This window comes from Sceloporus occidentalis, unplaced genomic scaffold, assembly GCF_023333645.1.
Source record: "Sceloporus occidentalis isolate IW3139 unplaced genomic scaffold, rSceOcc1.0.p SCAF_4, whole genome shotgun sequence".
NCBI classification, from domain to species: Eukaryota; Metazoa; Chordata; class Lepidosauria; order Squamata; family Phrynosomatidae; genus Sceloporus; species Sceloporus occidentalis.
In genome coordinates this window covers 139,751,729-139,764,826 of record NW_028316984.1, presented here as the reverse complement: position 1 = coordinate 139,764,826, position 13,098 = coordinate 139,751,729, and the positions used below count along the sequence as shown (strand labels likewise).

General features: G+C 37.3%; 1 protein-coding gene across 1 annotated transcript in view; it reads right to left on the bottom strand.

Moving 5' to 3' along the window:
- LOC149314710 (SPARC-related modular calcium-binding protein 1-like) overlaps positions 1–13,098 on the bottom strand; it is a 117,277-nt gene that overhangs the window by 36,303 nt on the left and 67,876 nt on the right. Inside the window, exons 6-7 of the mRNA XM_089523136.1 lie at positions 11,084–11,140; positions 2,039–2,119 (exon numbers count right to left, since the gene is read on the bottom strand). Coding sequence (XP_089379262.1) covers positions 2,039–2,119; positions 11,084–11,140 — 138 coding nt within the window. The remainder of the gene's footprint in view (positions 1–2,038; positions 2,120–11,083; positions 11,141–13,098) is intronic.

Below are 13,098 nucleotides of genomic sequence, written 5' to 3'. Positions count from 1 at the left end.
AAAATTCTCATAAAGAATTAAGCCCAAACATCCTGCGTAGCTTTCTTCAGTTTTCTTAAACAGACACACGTGACAACAAATAGGACCCAAGGTGGCTGGATGTTTTGAACGTCTACAAGTGGTGCTATTAAACTGAATTCTGAGTAAAGCAACATCTGTACAGTACTAAAAATAATATTTGAATGTGTGCTTGGGTCACATTATAAGTTATCTACCTGCTGAAGGTGCTTAGAAAATTTTTGAGTGACTGGACAGAATACAATCATGTGGTATATGGTTGGCATATACTCAAGAGACAGCTTTTAAAAATAAACATAAGACTTGGATGATTATGTTGTTGTTGAAAAAGACAAATACATACAAACCTGCTTTCAGCTGCCAATAGATGAATAGATTATTCACTCCCCCTTTCAAATAACGTCATGTACAAACCTCTAGTCACTGTATTTACTTGACTTCAACTGCTAGCTTTCCCAGAGCTGTTTATATTTCCATTTATCCACTCATTACATCATCTTGTGGTTTTCTTAAAAGGTTGACAGTGTAGAATGACTACATAGTTGGAACATCTCTTTATCCAAAACCAAATAATTTCATAGTACAAAGGATCTGGTCAAAGCCTAAAGACTTGCAGTGAAGCAGCACTCGAATATGTGCTTCCCTGGTGAGATTTTTTTTTCTTGCAGAACAGCACAACTTTTTCAGATTTTTGCCTTTAAACTGGGTTTGTCCAGAAAGTAACTCACTTAATTCACAGGAATAAGAAACTAACAAAAGAAATGCACCATTTGCATATGATCAGCCTCCACCCCACTCCACCCTGCTCCCACTCTTACATTTTACTTCCCATATAATGGATTTAAAGGGGAGAAAGGGATACCTACAAGATGGCACAGTGATTACTCAACATCCCTAGAACCTTGCAATGTAATAAACTGTCCGCTAGAACAGAAAGATCCCTCCTATATTCTGACACCAACAACATGTTAAGTTTTAGGGTTGGTCTATTCTGCCAGCAAGCTGCTACGAAGAATCAGACACTAATGTTCATTTTCCAGAAGTGTCAGGCACACACTGGAAGAACTTGCTTGGCAAACAAACAGGATTCATCCAGTGACATTTGAGTCTAGCCTGACCAAGTGTAGCAATGGTGGATGTCACAGTACAAAGCTATGGGACACCATTTACAATATCAAAGGGAAGGATCAGTAATTATATATTCAGGAAGCAAACTTTCATTTTCTTTTCAGAATATGGCAAATGTGGATTAATGTATTTTACAGCTTAAATGTTCACAACTCTATGAAAGAGAATAGCAAAATAAATCTAAATATCTTTAAATTAAGAAGCATTTAACTCCAGAGATGCAAGAAGCAAGCAAGATCAAAAAGCAGGCGTTTACTTAACAGCTACAAAACCAACTAGTTTGCTTGACATGAAAAAATATGATTAAACCTAACAAGAAACTAAAGCTTCTCTGCTGAAGTAAAAAAAATGTATCCCAAAAGTTTCTAAGTTTTTATTCTTAATTCAACCCCTAGAACTGTGAGCTGCTCTTCGTCTCACTTCCAAGAACAACTCTACCAGCAGAATCAGGAATGAATTCACATAAGAATGTTGAAGGATTAAACATTATCTGATAATGAATGAAGTTTTTATTGAGTATAGAATTAAGTTCCTCAGTATATGTTTAGTTTAGTTATTCCAAGTCAACTCTCTGTCACAGGTATCCTGGCAGCCTTTCTGGGCTTATGAAAAAACTCTCCCAACTAAATCAGTGCATGAAGGCTAATAATAGAAAACATATAGAGAGAATGAGAAATAAAAGCTTGTTTAATTTTATTTCTATCAAAAATTAGGGTTCAGGGTAGATCAGTTCCAGCAGTTTTCCTGACTATGACACTTGCTTCAATTCAATAGCAATGGCAATAATTAATAGAAAAATATCTTCAGCAAAGTAGTCTAAAGGACAACAAGGAAAAAAGTATGACTGTTTTGCTTAGATTTCTTCCACTTTTTAAAAAAAAATGTGCATTACCTGAATTTTTCATACTAGAGCTGTTCAGTTTGGAATCTTTGATGACCAAGTGCTTAATCCAAAGTGTGGGAGCTGTGATTTCTGGAAAGCAAGGACATACACCTTAATGTAATTAATGTATGTATTAAACAGAATGACATTTTTCATTAATAAACTTTTCTCAGAGAAGTTTCAGCTCCTCTACAAATATGAAGATGTAAAGTTCCATAGCAAGTGGAATCCCAGTCACTGGTGACAGGAAAGGAGGCATTTAGCAGTTTCCCTTTTAATCTCCTATAGCAATACCAAACAAGAACTAGAGTAATTTTAGACAACAAGCATTTGTGTCCTTAGCTCGCAAACAAGAGTTTGCCTTCCTTTTTCTACCTGATCAAGGGCTCTTAGGATATTTGTTTGGTCAATTAATTGCTTAAAGCTGTGCGTTTTTAGTCCAGTTCTGATTTAACAGTGCCCCAAATAAGGGCACCTATGAAATCCACAAGGCAGCCCAAGGGCTTAAAGCCTGGTTCCTATGTAGAGGGCAGTCAGTATCCCAGGTATTTCTGCATACTGAAGTCTTGCTAGTAAAGATTTTCTGCAATGGTCCCTGGCTATATAAACACCCAGCTTAGAGAGGCTGCCTGGTACTTAGTTTTCTGCCCTATTAGCACCAGGGAAAAACCTTTCTATAAGGCTTTGGCAGGTTCTGTGGGTGAAAGGACTCCTGCTAGTTCCCAGAGGAAAAGGAGACATGTGGTGATTGTAGCTGACTCCCTAATGAGAAGACAGAAGTAACAGTTTGCAGATTTGTCATGATGTCTTACTTAAGAGGTAAGTTGTCTTTATGGTGTGAAGGTCTAAGAAGCTGTGACAGAGATGCTGTCAATTGTTAAAGCTGACTGAACATAAACCCTTTCTTCTAATTCATGTGGGAACAAATTATGTTGCCAAACATAGCCTTCAACATATTGCAAGTGACTATGAGGCTCTGTTGGAAGTCAAACTCTGCCAAGAATGGCAGGGCCAACAAATTCTTTACCTATTTTCCAGAAGGTGAAAGAAGTGCAAGGGAGATCAGCTATCTTGGACTTGATTCTCATCAAGAGGGAAGAACTCGGAAACAATGTGGAAATCTATCTCTCCTTTCCAAATGATTCCAATGAAGTTGTCTCAGTACTGAAACAATATCTGCGGTCAGTAATGGACTGAATGAGGGTAAACATGTTGAAATTCAATCCAGACAAGACAGAGGTGTTCCTGGGCAGTCAAAAGGCAGTTCATGGAATAGGGACTCCACCTGTGCTGGATGGGCTTATATTCCCCTGGAAATCTCAAGCTCGCAGCTTGAGTGTTCTCCTGGACTAGGCTCTGAGCCTAGATGCCCAGGTTTCAGCAGTGGTCAGGAGCACATTTGTACAGCTAAAACTAGTTTACCAACTGTGTCCATTCCTTTAGACATCTGATCAGGCTACAAGGACACATGCATTCATTAATCTTGTAAATAACGCTGGATAAAAACAACCACTCATGGGCTCACCAGAGTTCCAACTGCAGCTAAGCATAGGTCACATTTTGAAGAGCAACCCACTAGAGAACAATGTTGAAGGAGAGGAAAAGGTAAGAAAATCCCATGTGAAAAATTGCACATTAATACATCAGAGCTGTAAGACTGTGATCTGTTCACCTGTGAACAAGACTGTTCAGTGCAGACAGTAGCGGTGACACAGATGGCAATGTGGGTAAAATGGCTGTGGGTGTTGCAACAATGGAGGGCATGGCTTTGTGATGACAAAAAGCTGACCTGTCAGCTTTCTCTACTGTTCCTTCCCAATGTCATACATCATTCCAAAAAGTGCCTTATGCCAGAAGAAACCACCACCCTTCCGGAGTGAGCTATTGCGCAACAGAGTCATATACGAAGATTATGTAAATCTTGCTCCATTGTGCTTGTGTAGATTTTGACACCTTCCTACCCAAAGCAGTAGAAAGAAAGGAAAGGAATTGTGACTGAACACCTGATATTTTCTTTTCATTTGGTGATACATGAAGGGGTGTCACTTTCTAGTGGAAGGTTCCCTGTATTGCCTTGAGTGTAAACTACATATTTCTTTAAAGGTGTGAGGTCTGATATAGCAGGTCTCCCTGTGATACACAGTCTATTGCCCCTATACCTAAGAGAGATCTAATTGCTGCAGCAAGGGGGTCATGCAAGGTTGCATTTTATCAACCTATCTGTTTAATTTGGACACTGAACATATAATATGTAAAGCAGGATTATACTCGGAGGAAGAAGGTATAAAAATTGGAGGAAGGAACATTAACAATGTAAGATATACAGATGACACAATCAGAAAACAGCAAAGACTTAATAGTAATAATAATAGTATTTATTTATATTCTGCTTTTTCGCAAAGGAATCAAAGCAGATTACAGCAATATAAAAATGAAACATCATACAATTAAAAATTACAATTTAAAAAACCCCAAAATCCTAACCCTCCCCCATTCATAAAAACTTAATCAATCCATAAAGAGAGATTAAACAACATTTTTTAAAAAACAAATTCCAATGCTAATACACTAAAATTGCAGGCAGGTTAGCACAAGAAATGAGTTTTCCTCTAGAGGAGGGAGGAGGACAGGTATGATGGTATCACTCAATTTCAATATTGGTATCGATAGAAGGGGAGGCAGTCTAAGGAATCTACTCTAATCTGGAAAGGCCTGCCAGAAGAGATCCGTCAATAGCCTTTTAAAAGGCTTCCAAGGTGGTGATGTGTTGGATCTCATCTGGCAGGTCATTCCAGAGCCTGAGAGCGATTGATGAGAAGGTCCTCTGGGTCACTGCTGAAAGTTTGGTATTCTTGAGCTGTAGCAGGTTCTTCCCAGAGGACCAAAGTGTGCAGGGAGGATTATATGGAAGTAGGCTCTCCTGCAAGTAGTCAGGACCCAAGCCATGTAGCCTTAAACAATTATTTATCTGAAACGTGATGCTGAGGATGAGTTCTGCAGATACCATGGACTGCTAAAAAGACCAATAAATATGCCCTAGAGCAAATCAAGCCTGAACTCCCCATGGAAGCCAAGATGACTAAAGAGAGAGTGACATGCTTTAAAGACATCGTGAGACGACATGACTACTAGAAAAGACAATAACACTTGATAAAGTAGAAGGCAGTAGGAAATGAGGAAGACCCATTACAGGTGGACAGTCCTGAGTCTTCAAGACCTGAGCAGGGCTGTTGATGATACTGTGATTTGGAGGTTTCTCATTCAAAGTGTTGCCAATAATGGAAGTCAACTTGACAGCAGTTACCAAAAGTATTTCTCGTCTTCAGTCTTAACAATGCAGTATTTTTGAGAGCATGATGGCTAAAGAGTAGAGTTCTTTGAAGGGAACCATGGGTAGATTAGCTCTGGATAGTGTGTCTACCTGGCTATATTTGTAGAGCAGGCAGAGAAGGAAACTGCAACTCTGGGGACATCATCAACAAAAGCAGAGGACCAGTATAATTGAAGCAAGCCTCTGCACAGCTTCTGGCTGTCTAGGTTGGCAGAGAAGCTCTTGCAAACAAATCAGTTATATTTGATTCTTTCTTCACAAAGATCTTTTAAGGAAGTAACACACGCTTTGGGGACTTGGGGGCCAGACAAAAGGGCAGCTCTTAAGTTTTTACCCTAAAGAAATCTTTAGATTTTGCATTATCTGAATGGAGGGAGACTACATTTTCCAGGTAGTATTGACATCTTACTTCCCTTAAACAGGACCAACTTGTTCACCTTTTAGTAGTGGTTCAAGGGCAAATGAGAAGGGCAAAATGCAGCTGGTGAGTTTTAATATTAAAAAAATCTCAAAGAAACTGAAGAAGATGGCAATAAGGTGGTGAGTGGGCAGCAGGTGGGTCTGGGGTAAGGCCTAATGTCGCCAAGGCTTTTGAAATGAGGGAAGAAAATCCTCAGAATGAAATAGCATATATTTTTATTATTCCTTCACTCATGTAGGATCAGATCAATATCTGCCTCTGTATCAAGATCAGTAGAAAGTGTGTTATTTTCATCTATGGCAGAAGGAATGGGCAGACGGACCTTTTTGAAGAATTTCTTGCAGTTACAGGGGTATCTTCACCCAAGCAATATTTACTTGGGAAAGTCTGAGTCCAGAGTCTTAGGAAATAACCCACAGCGAGCTTCACAATGTGCTATACAAAAATATTTCTCAAGCTATCTGATGTGTGGGTCTGGCCAATGTACCAGAGACTGGTACTCCTTTGCCAAAACAAATTCTTTCAGGGAAACTCACTGAAAACTGTCAACCAATGTCTTACAGACCAGCTCTAGTCCATAGATCACCACATTGTGTCACACACTGTTATAAAACATCCTTGGTGGTGTCTGTGGGTGAGTGGAGTTGCTAATGGTCCACTTGCATTTTGTAGTCCTGGATATAACAGAACCAGAATTTTAAAGTAGTGCACTATTTTGGTGGCCACTAAGGCACAACATTTTGGTAGAAGAAACTCTTAAAAGGAATAGGCTATGGCCTATGGCCCTGAAGACAGCATTAACCAGGAAAGAAGAAGTAGGGCTAGTGCATGGAGCTCAAGAAATATATAATGGTATAGCTATCAGTATCCCACGAGAGTAGACATAGTGGGGGCAATGGATGTAATAATTATTGTCTGCTGTGGGGCAAAGTATTAGGGGGGAAGAAGATGGTGAAATGTCCACTGTGGCCCTGACTCCCTAAAAGCAGAGGAAGAACTTTCCCAGTGTCATCTGAGCAGATGTTTCTGCTTCCCTGCCAATTTTCTAAGAGGAAGGCCAAAGCATGGTTAACCAAACTCCTAAGTCACCTAAGAGGCTATTTTATGAACCTTTGAAGCACCTGGACACTGTTTTAATGTCTGCAGCATTAAAAAGTGCATTGCAGGGGAGTGGGTACAGGCAAAGCTGTGGGTGCACTCAAGAAACTGAACAGAGCACATATGTTTCACAACATACAACTGCATAAAGTCAAATTGGAAAACTGGGGGAAAGGTTGGGACAAAGCACAAAAGTTCACACTTTGTCAAAACTTAAAAGATAATTATTACAAAATGCTGTATTTCTGGCATCTAACACCAACAAAATTATCAAAAGTATACCAGCATAAAGAGTATAGATGATGGAAATGTCAAGACAACCTGGGTAGCTACTTTCATATGTGGTGGAACTGTCAAGTAGCAAGAAAATTCTGGAAAAGAATTCAAAAGACTATGGCAGAAATATTAGGCATAAAACTACCGACAGATCCAGAATTTTACCTTTTGAACATGACACATATGATGGACAGAAACAACAACAAAAAAAGATTTTGGAAAAACATACTATATATGACCAAACCGCTAGAATATTATATGCAAAAAATTGGAAATACAAAAAGTAGAAGAATTGTTGGAGAAAATAATGGAAATGAAAGAACTGGAGATATTATCAAGAAGAATCAGAGGGGATAATATGACAAAGGAAAAAGGGGAAGAAGAAGACTGGAATTTGACAAGTGACTATTGGAAAGATAAGTAGATAGAAGTCCAGCAAGAGAAGTAAAGAAGATGTGAATAAACTGAAAAAGAAGTTAAATTGAGAGAATAAAACATAGAGTAAAGATATCATTAATAAAATAAACTGCATATTTAAATAGTGGTGGAAAATCTAACTAAATTAAAAAGGAATTAATTACAAAATACAAAGATAAGGGGCCACAAAGGAAAAAATTCAAAAATGCTAAGAAGCAAGTGGATTAAACAATAAAATGTTTAGTTTTTATGCTTTAATGGAGGAAAGAAATAACATTAATAATTTGTGTATACATATGCATATGTAAAAGTCTCTGTTTGTATGTTAAGGTGTATAATTTATTATATATCTATCTTAAAAATTATTTTTTAAAAAGAAACTGAACAGAGCAGTTTGCAATCTGACCATTTGTACTGAGAGCTTCTCTTTGTTGCCTCTACAGATTTGTATGCTCCTTGCTCAGAATTATAGAAAAAGAGAAAAGGAGCAGAGAAAGGAATGAAAACACTTTTTCTAGGTAGTTGGAAAAGGTATAAATGTTCTGAAAATGTTGAGACTGTATTGAGGCCCATGAGCAATTGTTTTGCTCCAGCATTCATCATTTAACCTTGCCACTTCTGCCTGAGAAATCAAGGACAACCCACTCTCAAGACTATCTTTCACAGGCCTTCTCAGGGAGAAAAGTATGTACACATATGTACACCTATGTTTTACACAATCATGGCAGTTGTTTTTTAAAATGCTGAAATAGGGCACTACTGAAAGCACCACAGAAGCATACAAAAGATGACCCAATTTCACATTATATGGAAATACATGTAGTGAAATTCAAATGTCCACTTCTATATCCCAAAGTTTGAATCACTGGGGCTCTTCTGACATCATGTGGTTCAGAATTTGGTAATAAAAGCAAAAACTTAAAAAAATATATCGTCCAATGACTTCCGTCAACAAGGGGTCACTGGGCATTTTGTTAAGCTGAAAATACACATGCATTCACTGAATTAATTTTGGATCAATTCATTTCCACAGTAGTTCATACTAACTGACCCTTTAAAAGTAAAATGAAACTAAAACCAAAATAATCTCAGACATGTTTACTTTAAATAAAGTTATCATTGGCTGAACATCAAAGCGAAAAGACATCCCATACCAAAGAGATCAGCCAAAGATGTCATATGATGTAATCTGTGCTTTACATATGGAAAAAAAAGTATAAAAATAAGAGTACTGAGGGAAGAAATAGAATAAAATCTTGATAACAAAATTCTTTGAAACTATGTTCTGTAGAATGAAAAGTAAAATATAATTTAGAATAATGTTTCCCAATCTGGTCCTCTTCAGCTAATGCCATACTGGCTAGGAATGGGGATGATGGGAGCTGTCAAACACATCTGGAGGGCATCAGATTATCAAATTATTAAAATATTAAAAGCAGAGAGCAATTATTAAACGCAGGATATAGCAAGTAATTTGAATTCTTTCCCAACACTGATACTCATGCAATCAGGAGCAAGCCACTCCAGTTCCATCTTTCAAGCATTTGTGCTAACTGCAAATGCCTTGGGGTTCAGTAGGCGTTAAATTGAGAAAAACAAGGCCCTCAAAATAGGATAATAATAAAGCTGCATATAATAATGATAGTATAGATCTATGATACTGCAGAACTTGTTTAGCTTAGCAATTCTACCTATTAATTGTCTTTCCATAGGTTGACTGAAGAACAGCTTATTTTTGCAAAATAGGTCACCTTAGAAGCCCCTGACCTTAGAAGCCCTTCAGAAGAACTGAAATGCCCAACCATAAAATTTATACTGAAAGCTTTCTTTTGGGGAGCCACTCAGCTACAGACTTCATGATAGGTTTTAAAGTCAGTTAATCCCAAGCCAAGATAATGAGGTAGTAAATGTAGCTGTCCCTATTTAATAGGTAACTTTCGGTACAATGACTAAAAATGTATCATGGTCATGTAACTCAGCAAGTTTTGAATTTGCATCCTGAGCAAATAGGTATTTCCAGGGAATTCTGTAATACTGGAACTTTTTATTTTTTCACAATACAGATATCAAAAGTCTAGAACAGGATGGAAATCATGTGGCCTTCCAGTCTGCAACTCCCATTGGCCCTGGCCAGCATAGCTAATAGTAGAGGATGAGAGGAGATACAGTTCAAGATCTCCTAGAAAGCTGCATGACTCTCACCTCTCAGCTACAGTGACTAAAAGCAAAACAATTTAAATAAATTACTTTAACCCCAGAAGAAAGCATACTGTCACAAGTCTGAATAATTCAGCTAGTGAAACTTTAAAAAATGGTAGAATTCAAAGTCTGTAGAATCAGTATGTAGAGAGATCTTGTAGCACCTTGGAGACTAACTGAAAGAAAGAGGTTGGCAGCATGAGCTTTCATAGACTTCAGTCTACTTCCTCAGATGCATTTGGTGGAGTGGAAACCAGGTACAGACATACTGACATCCTCACATACCAATAGCATATATGTCTGTAACTGGCATCCACCAAATGCATCTGAGGTAGTAAACTGAAGTCTATGAAAGCTCATGCTGCCAATCTCTTTCTTTCAGTTAGTCTCAAAGGTGCTACAAGATCTCTCTACATACTAAAACCATGGTAATTTGTCTTTATTCTGCATCTACCACTAGACATGTGGTAGATGCAGAATGATTATCATTTCACCATGTAAGGAATCTGCATCAAACCTGCTTACCGCACAATTGTAGTCTGTATTCATTAACATGTAGTAGCCTTGCTTCTACACTGTCACTACCTTCCAAGGGCCACTACATGTTAATGAATGTAGACTACAATTGTGCGGTAAGCAACTTTGATGCAGATTCCTTACATGGTGAAATGATAATCTCATTTTTCGCCATGTAGCTCTAGTCCATGTTAAGTCAGTCACCCAATAAAGCTGGATCATGTGTTTTAATATTTGATCATTAAGTTAAAATAAACAATACTAATACAAGTTTTCAATGAAGGACCAATACATTCAAAGATATTCCCCCACCCAATCTTAAACAGAAATCTTGATTAAACAACAAGTTACTGGATAACTACTTCAATGTTCTGTCAAATGTCACTGTTTCTGGAAAGATTAGGAAGTATGGCTCATGTTACATATAAAAATCAAAGGCAAATAGGACAAGATATCATGTTGGGAATTCATTGTCCAAAAATGAAGATGATCCTTCTATTTGATAATGTTTCAGGTTAAATTAAACACAAAAAGAAACAGATGTGGACATTTGCTTACAATCCCCAAAATGCCTAGGCTATTTCAGAGTTTCAACTGTCCACTTGTACCTTATATAGAGAGATAGAATCATGTCAGCAAGACTAAAAACTTAACATTTTTAAAAATAAAATAACATAATCAGTTTGGAAGTTACAATGGACAAAACAGTGATTAATAAAAGTTTGTAATAAATAATTAATTGCTGGGCAAACAGAAATTAAGACAAAGTGGGAAGAGAGACATGGTACTTTCTTACCTTCCCCATCAAAAACAGGCTGGGTCTCCATAGTGGGTGTTGGTTTCGAACCATCATCTGAATTGAGAGTTAAAAAGAATCGAAAAGAAACTACCATTATTGAGGTAAATACTATCTACTCTCCAGTACTTTTGAATGATTGGGGTTTTTACATGGCCCGGCCAAGTCCATCAGAAAAAAAATGACACAGAGAAAGACACAGACAAGAATCAGAATATGAGATATACTAAAATATAATTCATGAGTTTCATTTAAACATAAACAATATATTCAAAACATCATTCTTACAATCAGGCTTTTACCAGCTCTCATAACCAGCATGCTGACCAAAATTAGAAAAAATCTGTCCCTGATATATTGTTGAAATGGGATTGGAAGGGGCATGTGGATGGAAGGAATGATCATATTTTGTATCACATGAGATTATCCTTTACTGTATCATCCTGTTCACTGAGAGCTATTCTTAATCTTATGTTCTTAATTTGGTTTGGTTTTTGGAGTGACCATACAATCATGTGGCATAGTTCATGTTCTGAAGGTTTGGAGGGTTGCAATGTCACAATCCCAAGTTGGTCCAGTCACATCCCACTGCATCAAAAAGTGAATAGGCCTTCCAAGTATTTCCTATTCTCTCTATCTGAAAGATTTTAATTTTCTGGAACCTATCAGCAGGGAATCTGGCATCACAATTAGTTGCAGAGAAATTAGGTCACAATCACTGTAGTATATTATTTCTATTGTTTACATTGGCAGATCTGTAATACCAACATAGCTGTAACAGAAGAGTCTTGACAGGAAATAGGATCTTACTGCCCTTGCTTGTTCAGAAATTCTCCAGGTCCAAAGATAACAATGAAATATTTCTAATAAAAGCTTAAACCAAGTAAAATCTTAAACACTTTAAAACAATAAAGAAAAATAATCTTTGTTGAAATTTGGCCACATAATGGAACAAGTAGGTGCAGAATCATGCTCTGATTGTGCTTCAGTCCATGGATGCCTAGAATTAAAGCTGGTTATCTCATTGTGCAGAGGTCACAAGAATTTGTATTAAGGCTTTGTTCCAGCCTTTAAGCTTCCCTCTTCAGAAATTCAGGCTTGCAGTGCAAGACTGCCATTTTGTCCTTCTTCATAAGAGTTAAAAAGTTACCAGAGGGAAAAAATAAAACTCGACAATATTGGTTTGTCTAGCTAGGTAGGTCACGTAAACATATTAAAAAACCCAGTGTCCATAATGGGAATTTCTGGATATTTACTGTATAAATACAGTAAATGTGGCTTTAAATACCTTGTCACATGCTCTGTGTCCTCATGCCCTACCATAAGATATACAGAAAGAAAATCTCAGTTACAAAACCATAGCAGAATAATGTTGAAATGCTATGCAATATTTAAAACAGAAATATGTCCAGTAACTACCAGTATTGAATTTCCAGATGTAGTAATTCTTAAAAGACCATTTTGCTGTTGTTCCCAGCAATGTGAGAAGTAGCATTCTTGCTTTATTCAACATAAAAGAACTCTCCATTAAAGAATAGGTAGGGGATCAATGAGAAAATATATAACTAAATTATTCCAGCAGTATTTTATAGTGCTATTTAACAATCAAAGCTTAAATACTAGAACTTGGATACAAGTGAGAAATAAAAATGATTAACTAATTGACTAAGAAGGTGAATGTTGCAGATATAATGCAAGTTAGTTGTATTTAAGCCCTTGTGAAATCAGCTAAGCTTATGTGAGCCACTGATTTGAGAAAAGATGTTTTCAAAGTTGTTCAGCAAGCAATGGGCCTAGGTTTCTGGTTATTAAAAAATGATGAGATGCTATAAGTGTCTTCTGGATTCCTACCCAAACAGAGTGTGTGTGAAGCAAATCTTCTCCACAGTGCTGCTGACACATTTAAAATTACAGCTGGAGAGCAAGTGGGAAAACAGAACCATAACCTTGCCAGTTCTGAAGTCTTACCATTGGCAAACCTATGATCATTGTCAGCTTCACAGCTTTGAAAAACA